General features: G+C 44.4%; 1 protein-coding gene across 4 annotated transcripts in view; it reads left to right on the forward strand.

Moving 5' to 3' along the window:
* RBM27 (RNA binding motif protein 27) overlaps positions 1-14819 on the forward strand; it is an 80378-nt gene that overhangs the window by 10552 nt on the left and 55007 nt on the right. For all 4 annotated transcript variants that reach the window (XM_053298490.1, XM_053298491.1, XM_053298494.1 and 1 more), the window contains exons 3-6: positions 1634-1758; positions 11914-12005; positions 12768-12979; positions 13744-13998. In XM_053298490.1, the coding sequence (XP_053154465.1) occupies positions 1634-1758; positions 11914-12005; positions 12768-12979; positions 13744-13998 (684 nt within the window). The remainder of the gene's footprint in view (positions 1-1633; positions 1759-11913; positions 12006-12767; positions 12980-13743; positions 13999-14819) is intronic.

Here is a 14819-nt window from a genome sequence, read left to right on the forward strand (position 1 = left end):
CTGGCGGGTAGACCGGGCCTCCGGCGTCCTTTGCAGTGCGCGCGCGCAAAGCGCCTTCATTCTGCAGCAGGCCTTTCTAACGAGAGGAGCTCTGTCCGGGAGCTCCTCTCGTTTTCTCCTGCAGCTGGGTAAGGACTCGGGCGGGCGGGCAGCTGGGAGGGAGGGAGGGCGGGCGGGTGGGCGGCGGCGGCAGGGGTATGGGCACCTTTGTATGTGAATCTGCTGGGGGGGGGGCGGTGGCGGCGGCTGCTGGTTTCCAGCGCCCCGTTATTCAGTTAAATACGGGCGCTGGAGGGGGTGAAGAGGCGGGAGGGGTAAGAAAGCCCTCCCACCCTAAAAGAAAGGGCCCCCCTTCGGTGCCGGTCCGGACTGGTCCGGACCGTGCACATCTCTATTCCAGACCTCCGTGGTGCACTCTTCAACTTACGAAAATTTCGACCTCCGAACGTGCGTTCCGAACGGATTAATTACGTAAGTCAAGGGACCACTGTAAATGGTTTATTGTGGATAAACCAACTAATCTCTAAGGTAGCCAATTATAAAATAAAAAATATTCGATAAAATCCTAGCATTTAATTCACCAGACACAGACTCTAAAATTAAAATTGTGCTGGCAGGTATGTCTGAAGCATTTTCAAGCCTTAGTAGACTAACTTTATGTGGATTATATTTACCTGTCACACATTAACACCATATTTTTCTGCACAGTCAGTGATTAACTTAAGTGTTTGAATGTTTTGAGACTGTACAGCTGAAATCTAAAGGGCTGCTTCAGGCATGTCCAGAGTATTAGACTCTCCCCCCCCCCCCGCCCCCGCTTTAAATGACTCCTTGCAATGTCTCGGACTCCTTTTGAAGCACCCCACAGTTTCAAAAGAGGATTGCAATACAACTGAGTATGGGGGAGTGTCCAAAGCGGCATTGAAAACATGGATCTAGTTCTGTTTGTCTGATGTTTCCTACAAAATTAAGTACAGATAACCTTCATTATTGCGGGGGTTCCATTCTGGCATATTATAGCGAATAACAAAAGCACAAGCCCCTTGGCCTGATTGGTTGGTCAGTTGGCCTAAGAGGCAGCACAAAATTAAATCCAATTCAGAGTAGTATGTGAGAATCAAAGAGTGAAAGGAGAATCCGTTTTCAATGGATAATTAAAATTAATTTTTAATTTAATTTTAATTGCAATTAAAATTAAGTAATTATCACAATTTAAAAAATTTAATTCTTCAAAATTAAAATTAAATTTATAAAACGATAATTCGCATCTTACGAGGGCAGCACAGTGCTGCAAAAGGCTACAGAAAATGGTTCCAAAGAGCTCCACAGGAATGTCACCAAAAGCTCCAGATCAATGGCTCCTGAAGGATACCAAATGCTACCCAAAATGGCTCTAATCATGCAGACCAAAGCACTCTACTATCCCCCTTCAGACTCCTCTCACAGCCCATGAGTACGTGTAGCAAGAGCACAAACATGTAAGGGCAGAACTGCTCTACTGAAAACCTTGGATTTGTGAAGCCGTGTACCACGGATTTCAAGGTCAGGTATATATTGCAGATACACAAAACTGTTGATGAGGGCCACCTGTAGTCTGGGTTGATTTATCTTTTCTGTCTGCCTTTTCTACCAGAAACTTCAGGTTTTGTTGATAAACTCTTCGAGAGCCTATACACCAAGGATTACCTATCTCCCAATGAACCAGCAAAACCAGAATTGAAGCCTGTAGGACAGGGGAAAGAAGAAATTGAAGAGGAGGTAATGTTGAATTTCTCAGTATCTCCAGATCATTGCCTATTCAGGCTTTACAATATGAATAGTTTTATTTTCAGAGTAAGTAGATGCGCTGATTAGTTTTGTTGCTTTGTGTGTTCTTGTATTTGGCAGTGGTTACTGGGTTTTTTTAGTGCAGTTTCATTGCTATATGCCATGTATATCCTTTTTAATTAACTATCCATGGCAGTAGCCAAGGTGAAAGGTTCTTCTTTTTTCACTGCCATAGAGGAGGAGTTCTGGGTGATGCAATAGCTTGGTAAACTTGGGTTGTCTACACTTGTCATATTTTTCAGACATAATCACTTGATAAGGCCAGCTTGACTTTTTTTTTTTTTAGGAAGCTGGAATGGCCAGTATTGTGATTATTTGGATGCCTTGGTTAACATCATTCACTGAGGTGGAATTTAGGCTCAGACTAGCTTGCAATCAGGACCTGTGCCCATCCTCATTGATGAAGCTGGCTAACAGGTGTTATCCATGCCTCCTAAAAAGGGGAGGGGGCAAGTTACTGGATGACTTTGTGCCTGAGGGGGTAACTTCTTGTAATCTCTGTAAAGCCTTCTTTGTGGCGATCCATCTTGTGCTTCTTGATGTCTTGGGCTATTGAGTGTGGTGTGTGTAGTTGCTTATAGTGAAATTACATCACTGTGCTCCTGTCCCTTCTCATTTGTGTTGGATCCTTTAGTCAGGGTTAGGGATGTGCACGAAACTGGTTCGGAGGCCCTTTATGGACCTCTGAACCACTTCAAAGGTGGGGGGAAATGAGGACTGGGGAGGGTTCCCTTACCCCACCCCACCACATTTCCCCCACCAGTTCTGTCATTAAAATCAGTCCCATGGGGCGGCAGCATACCTCCTTGCTTCCCCTGTATGTCGTGAACCAGAAGTGGAAGGAAGTGTCCGCTGCATATGCACATGTTGTAGTGTGCACACAAGCAAGTGCAGCAGACTGTCTGCAACGTACCAGGGAAACCAGGCGGTATGCTGCTGCCTGGCAGGCCTGACTTTAATAACAGCGCCAGCAGTGAAAACATAACGGGGGGAAGAGCACCCTCTTCAGTCCTTAGAGTTATCCCCCCCCACCACCTTCAAACTGGCAGTCACTGGTTCCATGCACATCCCTAGTCAGGGTACTTATTTACTTTGTTTGCCCAAAGTCAGGGACTGAATGCAGACATGTTAAATAGTAATCGACTCACACCTTCTGAGTTTGGAGGATGATGGGGATCCCCTGACTTCTTGTAGTGAATAGAAGTATTTCACAGTATCTCCATCTGGTGAAACAAGCCAATCTGTTCTTATATATTTGGACCTGGCAATTGTCTGCCATTTATTTTATTTATTTAAAATATTTATACCTCATCCCTCCAGTACATTACTGCTTGGGCCGGCTCACAACATTTATAAAATAGTTACAATATAAAATCAGACTAATAAAATTAACCAAATTAAACAAGTCATGCTTTCATAACCTTGCAACAGAACTACTGAAGTGCCATGTGCATGAAGCTGCCTTTGAGGGCTGCTCTGAGGTCGCAGCTAAATGGGTAGGTCACTGAGCATACTGTACCAGGAATTTGCATTGATGTCTAAATGTTTTCTGAGCATGATTCAAGATGGCTGCCTTTGACTCCCAAAAGTCCTGTGCAACTTGGATGTGCTTTCTGAAAATCTTTCTTGTGTCATCAACACTGAGATCTATTTCTAGTTATATTGTGAAAGTATATCCGTTAGTGGATTATTTTAACTGGTTGTTCATGTAAGACATATGAAGTTTGGAAGCAGCTCTTGAGGAGACAAGGCTCAGACCAGGGGAGGAAGCAAACCTTTGATTTCTGGCTGTCTAGAGGTTTGTGTTTTTGACAGAGCAATTTGTTTGGGTGGGGGATTCAGGTGAGTGTCGCAGCTTGTGGGAGGGGCCCCATTCCTGAGGCCTTTGGAACCAGCTCTTGAGAAGATGAGGCTCAGAACAGAGGAGCTTTGTTCCCTGGAGTTTTGTTAATAGGAGTTTGCAAACAGATATCGAACGAGTTTTGCATGGAGTTTAGCGGGGAAGTGTGTGAGGAGGAACACAAATAGTCCTTGTTTATCACAAAGGAGACTCTTAGCATGGGGAGAAGATGAGTACAACCCCACTTTTGTAATTCTCTTGGAAGAAGAGCTTAAAACCTTTACTTAAACAACTGCACCAAAGACCTAGCTGGCAAGTAAACAAGATCTCTATATTCTATATAGCCAATAAACCAGATTTCAGTCTGAGGAAGAGGGGAATACTCCCTTAGAAGGGTCCCCTTTCATGAGTGTTGCGCCCATATCCTCTCTCACAGAGAATACTCCTCCAGGGGTTGGATGTCTGTACAAAAGGAAAGGTCCTGGTTGTGGGTGATGTTGGGAAATGCAGTCAGGAGGTCCTGGGAGCCAAATTTAGGCTGCTAGGTAGCATATTGAAGCCCAGGACCCCCAGAGTAGTGTTCTCTAAAGTGCTACCTATTTCATGCGCAGGGTCAGCAAGACAGGTAGAGCTGAGGGGTCTTAGTGCATGGATGAGACAGCTTTGCTAGGAGGAGGGGTTTAGATTTATTAGGCACTGGGATACATTTTGACAGTAATGGAGATAGCACACACCACTGCCAGTTAAGAGACTCAGCGTATAGGTGTTTATATACCAGTGCCAGAAGCCTCCAAGCCAAGATGGGCAAGCTGAAGTGCTTGGTTGCTAATGAAAACATAAATATAGTGGGCATAATGGAAACCTGGTGGAATGGCAAGAACCAGTGGGACACTTATTCATGGATACAAACTCTACAGAAAGGACAGAGAGCAGCAGAATGGGGTGGAGTAGCACTGTGTATATAGAAGAAGGGATAGAATCCAACAAACTAGAAAACCTAGGAGGACCGGAGTCATCCGCAGAATGATTATGGGTGACAGTACCTGGGTGACAGTCTGAGTTGTCAGTAACTGACCATCTTGGGGTTATGAACGCTAGTTGAAAGTGTTGATTCAGAGCATGGCAGCTGTGAAAAAGGCAAATTCCATTCAAGGGGTCATTAGGAAATGAACTGAAAATAAAAATGCTAATATTGTAATACCCTTATACAAATCTATGGTGCGACCACCTTTGGAGTACTGCATGCAGTTCTGGTCACCGTTTCTTAAGGAGAACATTGTGGAACTAGAAAAAGTGCAGAAGAGGCCAACCAGTTTCATAATCAGGCAAGGCTGCAGCATCTGGGGCTCTTCAGTCTGGAAAAGAGGTGACTACAGGGAGACATGATCATGGTGTATAAAATTATGCATGTAGTAGAGAGAGTGGATAGACAAATTTTTCTCCCTCTCACAACACTAGAACCAGGGGTCATCCCATGAAACTGAAGGCCAGAAATTTTAAGAACAACAGAAGGAAGTACTTTTTCACACAGCACGTAATTAATCTATGACATTCTCTGCCACAGAATGTGGCAATTGCCACTAGCTTGGATTAGGGGTGTGCACGAACCTGTTCAGAGACCCTTTTATGGGCCTTCGAACAGGTTCGAACACTGGAAAGTTTGAAGGCATGGGCGGTCTCATTTTAAAGATGGGGTAGGGTGCACTTACCCCTCCCATTTTTGCCCTGCCGGCACTCGCTATTTTTAATATCCTATAGGGCCGCAGCGTACTTCCCTGCCACCTCGTTTGCTCCTTAGCTGGAAGTGGCTGGAAGTAGCTGGCGCACATGCGCCTGCACGTTGCACTCACACATGCATAACATGCATGAGCGTGACATGAGCCAGCTATTTCTGGCCACTTCCGGCCAAAGAGCAAACGGGGTGTCAGGGAAGTACACTGCCGCCCTGTAAGATGTTAAAAATACCGAGCGCCGGCGGGGGGGAAGCAGAGGGAAGGGTAAGTGCACCCTTCCCCACCCTTAAAGTGAAGGGTACGTGCTCACACACCCCTGCCATCAAGCCACCCCCTGCCTGATTCCGTGCACATCCCTAGCTTGGATGGCTTAAACAAATTCATGGAGGACAGGTCTGTCAATGGCTACCTGGTGCCTATAGGCCAGCATCAGAGGCAAGATACCTCTAAATACCAGTTGTAGGGGAGCAGCAGCAGGAGAAAGGGCATGCCCTCAGCTCTTGGGCTTCCCAAAGGCATCTGGTAGGCCACTGTGTGAAGCAGGATGCTGGACTGGATGGGCCTTGAGCCTGGTCCAGCAGGGCTGTTATATATGTTCTTAGACCCTTTGCCTGTGAGGAAGGCAACTTTAGACTTAATCCTGAGTGGCACCCAGGACCTGGTGTGTGATGTCACTGTCATCGACTCTTTAGGGAACAGTGACCATAGTGCGATCCAATTCAGCATGCATGCGGAGAGAGAATCAGCAAGGAAATCTAACCCAGACACTTTGAATTTCAGAAGAGGAAACTTATCCAATTTGAGGAGTATGGTGAAAAGAGAATCAGGAGAGTCACTTCACTACAGAATGGAGTTTACTCAAAACCAAAATACTAGAAACCTAGTTACACTGTATATCCAAAAGGAGGAAAGGTACCACTAAGTCCAGGAGGATGCCAGCATGGCTAACAGGTAAAGTCAAGGAAGCCATAAAAGGGAAGAAGACTTCCTTCTGAAATTGGAAGGCCTGTTCAGATGAAGAGAACAGAAAGGAACACAAACTCTGGCAAAAGAAATACAAGGTGACAATAAGGGAGGCAAAAAGAGAATTTCAGGAACATTTAACTAAAAGCATCAAGGGGAATAACAAAAACTTCTTTAAATACATCAGAAGCAGGAAACTTGCCAGGGAGGCGGTTGGACCCTTAGACAATGAGGGAGTGAAAGGGATTGATTATTAAAGAGGATATGGAGGTTGCAGAGAAGCTAAATGCATTCTTTGCATCTGTCTTCATGGCAGAGGATACTGAGCATATACCTCTTCCTGAAACAGGCTTTTTGGGGACGGAGGCTAAAGAACTGAGTCTGATAGCCATGACAAGAGATGACGTTCTAAACTGTCTGGAAAAATTGAAAACTAGCAAATCACCAAGGCCGGATAGCATCCATCCAAGAGTCCTCAAAGAACTCAAATGTGAAATTGTCAGCCTCCTTGCAAAAATATATAACTTAGCCTACAATCGGGCTCTGTACCAGAGGACTAGAAAGTAGCAAATGTAACACCAATTTTTAAAAAGTGATCCAGGGGCGATCCGGGAAGTTACAGGCCGGTTAGCTTAATATCCATTCCAGGCAAATTGATGGAAAGCATTCTCAAGGATAAAATTGTAAATCGTGTAGAAAAACAGGCCCTGCTGGAAGAGAACCAGCATGGCTTCTACAAAGGTAAATCTTGCCTAATGAACATTTTGGAGTTCTTTGAGAGTGTCAACAAGTATGTGGATAAAGGCGATCCGGTTGACATTGTATACCTGGACTTCCAAAAAGCTTTTGACAAAGTTCCTTATCAAAGACTTGAGAACACTTAACAGTCCTGGGGTAAGGGGGCAACTACATGTGTGGACTGCTAACTGGTTGAAGGACAGGAAACAGAAGGTAAGTATAAATGAAGAGTTTTCACAATGCAGAGAAGTAAGAAGTGGGGTCCCTCAGGGATCTGTACTGAGACCGGTGCTTTTTAATTGATTCATAACTGATCTAGAAGTTGGGGTAAGCAGTGAGGTGGCCAAATTTGTAGATGCTACCAAAGTCTTTCCAGTAGTGAAATCCAAAAGTGATTGTGAGGAGCTTCAAAAGGATCTCTCCAAACTGGGCGAGTGGGCGACAAAATGGCAAATGCAGTTCAATGTTGACAAGGGTAAAGTGATGCACATTGGGACGAAAAACCCCAACTTCAAGTATACACTGATGGGATCTGAGGTGTCAGTGCTGACCGGGAGAGGGATCTTGAGGTTGTGGTGGACAGCTCATTGAAAGTGTTGACTCATTGTGTCGCAGCTGTGAAAAAGGCCATTTCCATGCTAGGGATCATTAGGAAGGAGGTTGAAAATAAAACTGCTAATATTATAATGCCCTTCTACAAAACTATGGTGCAGCTACACTTGGAGTACTGCATACACTTCTTGTCATCTAAAAAAGGACATTGTAGAACTGGAAACAGTGCAGAAGAGGGCAACCAAGATGATCAGGGGCCTAGAGCACCTTCCTTATGAGGCAAGGCTGCAACACCTTGAACTTTTTAGTTTAGAAAAAAGGCTACTGCGGGGAGACATGTTAGAGGTCTGTAAAATCATGCATGGAGTAGAGAAAGTGGAGAGAGAAATTTTCTCTTTCACCCACATAACACTAGAATCGGGTCATCCCATGAATTTGGTTGGCAAGAAATTTAGCTCCAAGAAACGGAACTACTTGTTCACACAACACATATTCAACTTGTGGAATTCTCTGCCAGAATATATGGTGTTGGCTACTGGTTTGGATGGCTTTAAGAGGAGTTTGGGTAATTTCATGGAGGAGAGGTCTATCAACAGCTACTTGTCCGAGAGCTATAGGCCACCTCCAGCCTCAGAGGCAGGATGCCTCTGAATACCAGTTGCAGGGGAGTAACAGCATTGGAGAGGGCATGCCCTCAACTCCTGCCTGTAGGCTTCCAGTTGCGTCTGGTGGGTCACTGTGTGAAACAGGATGCTGGACTAGATGGGCCTTGAGCCTGGTCCAGCAGGGCTGTTCTTATGAAGATCACTGGTTGAAATGCATTGGGGCAATATTCACATAATAAATTATTTCAAACACTACTTAAGATCTGCGTCTTACAATGTTCTTGGTGCTTCCCCCTCTATCTCCTATACTACAAGGACACACAGTTGGCTTTCTAATAGGTACGGTACTAGTTTCTCTAGAAAGGCTTATTTGAGTCTGAGCATCTTCTGGATGCTGTTGTATCTTTCTATGTGGGCGGATTTATCATTACCGAAGTTTAAGTTGGTAGCAAGCGTGTTACAGAATGTTTTATCTTTTAAAATTATATGTTTTATCCTAAAGCACTGCCTTAGAAATATTAAAAATCCAAATTTGTGAATAATATCTGGGACTGAAACAGTACTGCCGAGAAGAGAACATTTCACATCTTGTGATTTATATTTTAATTAGCTTAACCCATGCAGAGCATCTGTATGCTAGTACTTGACCCCTCACCCCCTGCCACAGCCCTCCTCACTTCAGAGATCTCTCCACCCTCACCTGAGAGGCACTCCTGCTCCTTCTCCTGTTCCTTCTCGTCCATCTGGTTGTTTCCATCCCCCTCACCCCTCTTGGTCACTCCTCCATCCCTTTACTCCATCCCCTTCATCCCCTTGGTCACAGCTGCAGCATTGCTGGCACCTATTGGCCAAGCTGCAGCCCCCTATCCCCCTCACTCGAGCCCCACTCCTGTAGTGATGTGCCCGGACCGGTCCGGAGGCCATTCTAAAGGCCTCTGGAACGGTTCAGGAGATTTGGGTGGGGGGTTGCTTTAAGAGCGGGCGGGAGGGTTTACTTACCCCTCCCGCCACTTTCCCCCTCCGTCGCCCATAGTTTTTCTAGTAATTGGGGCGGCAGGATACCTCCCTGCCGCCCCTTCCCCTGTTTCACTCGAAAGGCTCCCAGACTCAGAAGTCTTCTGCGCACGCACACGTTGCCCCTAGTTTTTCTAGTAACTGGGGCAGCAGGATATGTCCATGCCGCCCCTTCCCCTGTTTCACTTGAAAAGGCTCCCAGAAGTCTTCTGCACGTGTCGCCGCCAGCGGGCCGAGTGCTGCCGCCGCCAGCGGACCAAGTGCCGCCATCTGTCGGGCCCGCCAAGAGCTGCCTCCGCTGCCTGTCGGGCCCGCCGAGAGCCGCTTGACAGTCTTTGAGGCCCGCCTTTTTGGGGCTGGCCACCTCTCCCGCCCCCCCACCCCCTGCCCTAGTATCGGGGCCTGCCACCGCTGCCGCCTCCTCGCCCCTCAGCTGGTCCTCCTCCTCACCTCGCCCCTCGCACCACCCATCGCCGCCAGGCCAGGCCTGCCAGCGTCCCTGGCCCGTGCCGCCGGCCAGCTGCCCTCTCTCCTGGGTGTGCCAGCCAATCAGACGCCTCCACAGCCCAGCCAATCAGCTGGGCTGCTGGGACGCCGACGCCGCCAGCAGGCCAAGTGCCGCCACCTATCGGGCCGCCAAGAGCAGCCTCCGCTGCCTGTCGGGCCCGCCGAGAGCTGCTTGACAGTCTTTGAGGCCCGCCTCTTGGGGGCCGGCCACCTCTCCCCCCAACCCCTCCCCTAGTATTGGGGCCCGCCACCGCTGCCGCCGCCTCGCCCCTCAGCCGGTCCTCCTCCTCGCCTCGCACCACCCGTCGCCACCAGGCCGGGCCTGCCAGCGTCCCTGGCCCACACCGCCGGCCAACTGTCCTCTCTCCTGGGTGCGCCAGCCAATCAGGCGCCTCCACAGCCCAGCCAATCAGGACGCATTTTTCCCTGGCACACCCAGGAGAATTATATATATAGATAATTTTCATGGCAAGGCAAGGTTTAAAAAAATCACAAGACAGCTTACACTAAATATGGAGCATAAAACATAATGTAAAAAAGGGATGCATGCACACAAACACACACACATATGCAGCAGTCTGAGAACAAGTTTTATTGCTCCAGCCATTCACTTTGGATTGCATTGGATATTTTTTTGATAGAAAAAAGATGATTACTTTTGTGTAGCAGATCTTAATTCAAATGTTACATAGTTTTGCCATAGTGACATAATGGTGCAGAGTCTCACTGGACCTGCCTATTCTTCCATGTCTTTTACTCTGTTTTAATTATTGGAGCTCCTCTAAGCTTTTACAGTGCATAGCATAGTGGGTGTTTTGTTTAAAAATAAATGTAATATGGGAAATAAACCAGTGTTCCTTTAGTATTTTCTTAGCTCAGACAGGCTGAGCTGATTTAAGTGTTGAACATATTACAGTAAAGAACTTGGCTATACTTAGATAAGGTCATATGAGAGATGATATCCTTGCTCCACATAGTTCTCTCTTTCCCACATCTCATATGCATGTATTTTATAATGTTAGAAGGGATTTTTATTTTTACCTTTAAATTATTTCCTTTACTAGCAGATGATTAATTGAGGGATATATCAGTCATGTGTAGACCAGACTTTTTGTCTTTATGTAGGCAGTTCAATATCCTCAATGACTTTTTTGCTTTTCTCACTACACAGAAAATTCAGAGAGGCATGACTTGCATTATGTAATGAAAGTTAATGGCTTTGAAATGACAAAGCTAGACTACCGTAATGCATTTTTTTGCATTACATTCTGTACAAAACTATTCTCAGTGGCCGTTTAGAGGCTGCAGCTTTTGTGCTTGAGAACTAATAAACCCCAAGAAGCTTTTGATTATTTTGCTGTAAGAATCTACATTTAAAAGATGACCTGTTTAATGAAAAAGATTTGGAAGCTGAACACTGTGTGTGAGAGGCACTTTACATTTGACTGTGGTTCGTTGCTGGATTAGAATTAGAGGCACTTTATATTTGACTGTGGGTCATTGCTGGATTAGAATTAGAATTCATTAAAACAAAATGTCACTGCAAAAGTGACAGCAGTACTAGAAAAAAGGAAGACTGGGAAGATGTAACAACTTTTTAATTATGCATATCATAATAAATGTAGATCATTAGAGTAGGTCCGGTTAGCACAAACTCGTTTGGCCAAGACCCAAACCAGGGCCGCCTTTAGGGTTGCTCTAGGGCTGCGGAACACACTTGCATATGAAATCAGAACCTCCCCATCTCTGACAGGCTTTTAGTTTATAATGTGTTAAAGTTGTATTGATCGTTATTTTAATTTGTTTTATATGATTTTTGATTCTGTCGGGTTTCATTTATTTATTTGATGGATTGACTTGTATACTGCCCTTCCAAAAGTTTTAATTGTAAAGTGTCCAGCGATCTTATTTAGGGCAGTGTATAAATACAATACTGTAGATAAATAAAATAAATCCATATGATCTTCAAATATGAAGCAGTAATCCATCCTGCTTTGCAACAAATAGACTGACCCATTTATTTAGCTTTAATGGCTTCTGTTAGTTGCAATTTAATCATAAAATTGAGTTTTTAGCTTTTTCTTTCTTCAGAGAAAAGGTTTGTGTGAGGTAATTATTTGGTATTTGTCTTTAGACATTTCAGGAGTCTTTTGAAGAAGAGCGAGAGAACAAAAAGAAGAAATATACAAGCCCACAGAAAAATCGTCCGGATCCTAATGAACAAAGGTTAGTATTCTTCTTTAGTAATAACTATCCTTTCCTCTATATTATGATCAGATCCCTTGCTATGGGTAAATAGGGTATGAATGCGTGCCATTTTGGATATGTGTGAATCTGCTTCTGGAACTAAATCTCTCTACAGGGATCTGCTGTACCCAGGGAACAGCAAATGGCTGCTTCATGGAGGAAATATTTTTCCACTCATGCTAATACAAATGAAGATGTTGTATGTTGTAATAGCATCCTTTGGTAGGAACATAGGAAGCGACCATACTAAGTCAGAACATTGGTCCATCTAGCTCAGTACTCTCTATACTGATTGGCAGTGCCTTTCCAAGCCTTCAGGCACTACTCTTTAGCTCAGCCCTACCTGGAGATGTCAGGGATTGGGACACTTTGCCTACAAAACAGATGCTCTACCACCAAGCGATGGGCCCCCATCCTACAAATAATTATAAGAGTATGGTTGCTTTAGGGCTACTAGTAGATCTGCCAGACAGCCTTCTATCCCATTTCAGGGTTTTCCCCTCCTGGGTCTACCTATGTTGACCTCATTAGCATCAGAAGAAGCTATATTTGCTGTGTAAAATATTGATTAATCTTTATACATACTGCCTTCTATAAAGCTTTGTTGCATTTTGACACTTCAGTGGAAAGTGGAAAGTCTTTTCAAATTTTTTGTTTTATGGAATTCTGTTTTTGTTTTACTCATGTGTAATATACACATACATATACATAATTTGTTTTACTCTCGATTTTTAAAAATAGAACTAGAGAGAGAAAAAGAGACGATGGCAAATGGAGAGACTACGATAGATACTATGACCGGAACGACTTGTACAGAGACAAATATGACTGGCGAAGGGGTAGAAGTAAGAGTCGCAGTAAAAGCAGAGGACTAAGTCGAAGTCGGAGCCGCAGTAGAGGTAGAAGCAAAGACCAGGATGCAAACAAAGATAGGGATGCAAACAGAAATGTTGGTAAGTTGCTATAGTAGTGTAATATTGTACTTCCCAGTTCAACCTTTGTGGCAGCTGATGAAAAAGTCGTTGGGGATCTATCCATACATCTTTATGAACATAACATTTTCAGTTAGACTTCTGACATCTTTAGAAAACAAAAGTGGAATTGCTTTAGGAAAGTAGTGACTGCTGACATCATTAAAACAGGCTAAAAACTATGCTCTGTAGAGTGATCTAGTCAGGGGAGTTTTGTTTTAATTTGTTCTCGAGTGTATTCTGGTAGCTCAGTACCTTATATTATTCCTTGCCTGTTGGCAGAAACTGCTGCATTACATTGCTGGTCATTTTCTTACAGGAAAGAGGTGCTGGATTCTATTTCCCCCCCTGCCCCTTCTAAATAAAAGACTAGTTTCTTATGTGAAATAGCCTTTTGGAGAAAATGTTGTAATTGAAATTACTTGCAAAAAGACAGTTTAAACTGATTTGATTACTTGCAAAAAGACAGTTTAAACTGAGAAAGAAAAATATTTTGCACATTGTAAGGGGAATGTCCACATGCTGTTTGCTTGTTTGTTTTTGTTACATTTATATCCCGCTCTTCCTCTGAGGAGCTCGGAACAGTCAAGAACCAGCCTGTGTATACGGTTCAAAATAGCAACAAGGTTGCCTGGATAGTGTGTTTAAAGTTTTTAATCTAATAAGCATAAATTTGTGGTAGTGGAGAATCTTGAAGTGATGAGAAGAATATAAATACTTGGCTAACCTAATGTATTTTTTTTCAGAGCACAGAGCCAAATTCAAGTGTGAAAGGAGTGACATGGAGAGCTCCTATAACCCAGTGTCTTTGTCTTCTGTTAACTCTACTGAGCAGTATTCCTCTGGTGCACAATGTATTCCCAGTGCTGTTACTGTAATTGCACCTGCTCACCATCCTGAAAACACAACTGAGAGCTGGTCAAATTACTACAACAATCATTCTGCTCCTAATTCTTTTGGCAGAAATGTTCCACCAAAAAGGCGTTGTCGAGATTATGACGGTAAGTGTTGCTTTTACTTCCCTTCAGTGATCTGTATCTTTTTCTTGCTCTACATAGACATTTCATTATTTAAAGCCTTTCCAGTCAGTTTTTATGTTATCATACATAAAATATAAGAATTCCATCATACAGATCAAACAGTGATTTCCATAGTCCTTCATTTTACTTTGGGGCTGTGGTTTGATTTTGGGGTGGGGAGGAGAATGTCAGTCAAGTATTTTTCTTGTTAGAGTTCTTCAGTGTAGCAGTTAACATAATTCCATGCTTAGAAATGCAGACAATATTTTGACTAGCACTAATGTTGAGTAAGATGTTCATATCCATTAACAACTTAGACTTTTGCTTAGCTGAAACCCATATGTGTTCTGTTTAGTTTTGTGGAGAAGAGAGTTCTGGAAGTCACTTCCCTCTTGCCCCCCTAATGAGTGATCATGTAGCAAAAACAAAATTGGGTTGGCCTTTCAGTAGCATGAGCAAAATAAGCTTATATTGAGCAATTTCCCCAGTTCCTCCTCTGCAGTGGCCCCTTAAAAAAAGGGTTAGGGGGACCTGCTGGAGTATCTGATGGAAATATGAGCAATTTTTTGCACAAGGTAACTTAATACTGACACAAAGAGGCTCTTTTCACAAGCAGCAGGACTGAGCTAAGGGAGCCCAGCCCAGTTCTTGCTTCTCGTGTGCAGCAATGGGAGCTGCGCAGCTCTTGGCGGTGGCTCAGTGGCAAGCCTGCTTATGGAGCCTGCTGCTTAACCTGGGTATTGAGGGCGATACCCCGCTACCCCAACCAGCTCCATGACGGAGCCAGTAATCATCTGGGCAGC

This window comes from Hemicordylus capensis, chromosome 2 (assembly GCF_027244095.1).
Source record: "Hemicordylus capensis ecotype Gifberg chromosome 2, rHemCap1.1.pri, whole genome shotgun sequence".
NCBI classification, from domain to species: Eukaryota; Metazoa; Chordata; class Lepidosauria; order Squamata; family Cordylidae; genus Hemicordylus; species Hemicordylus capensis.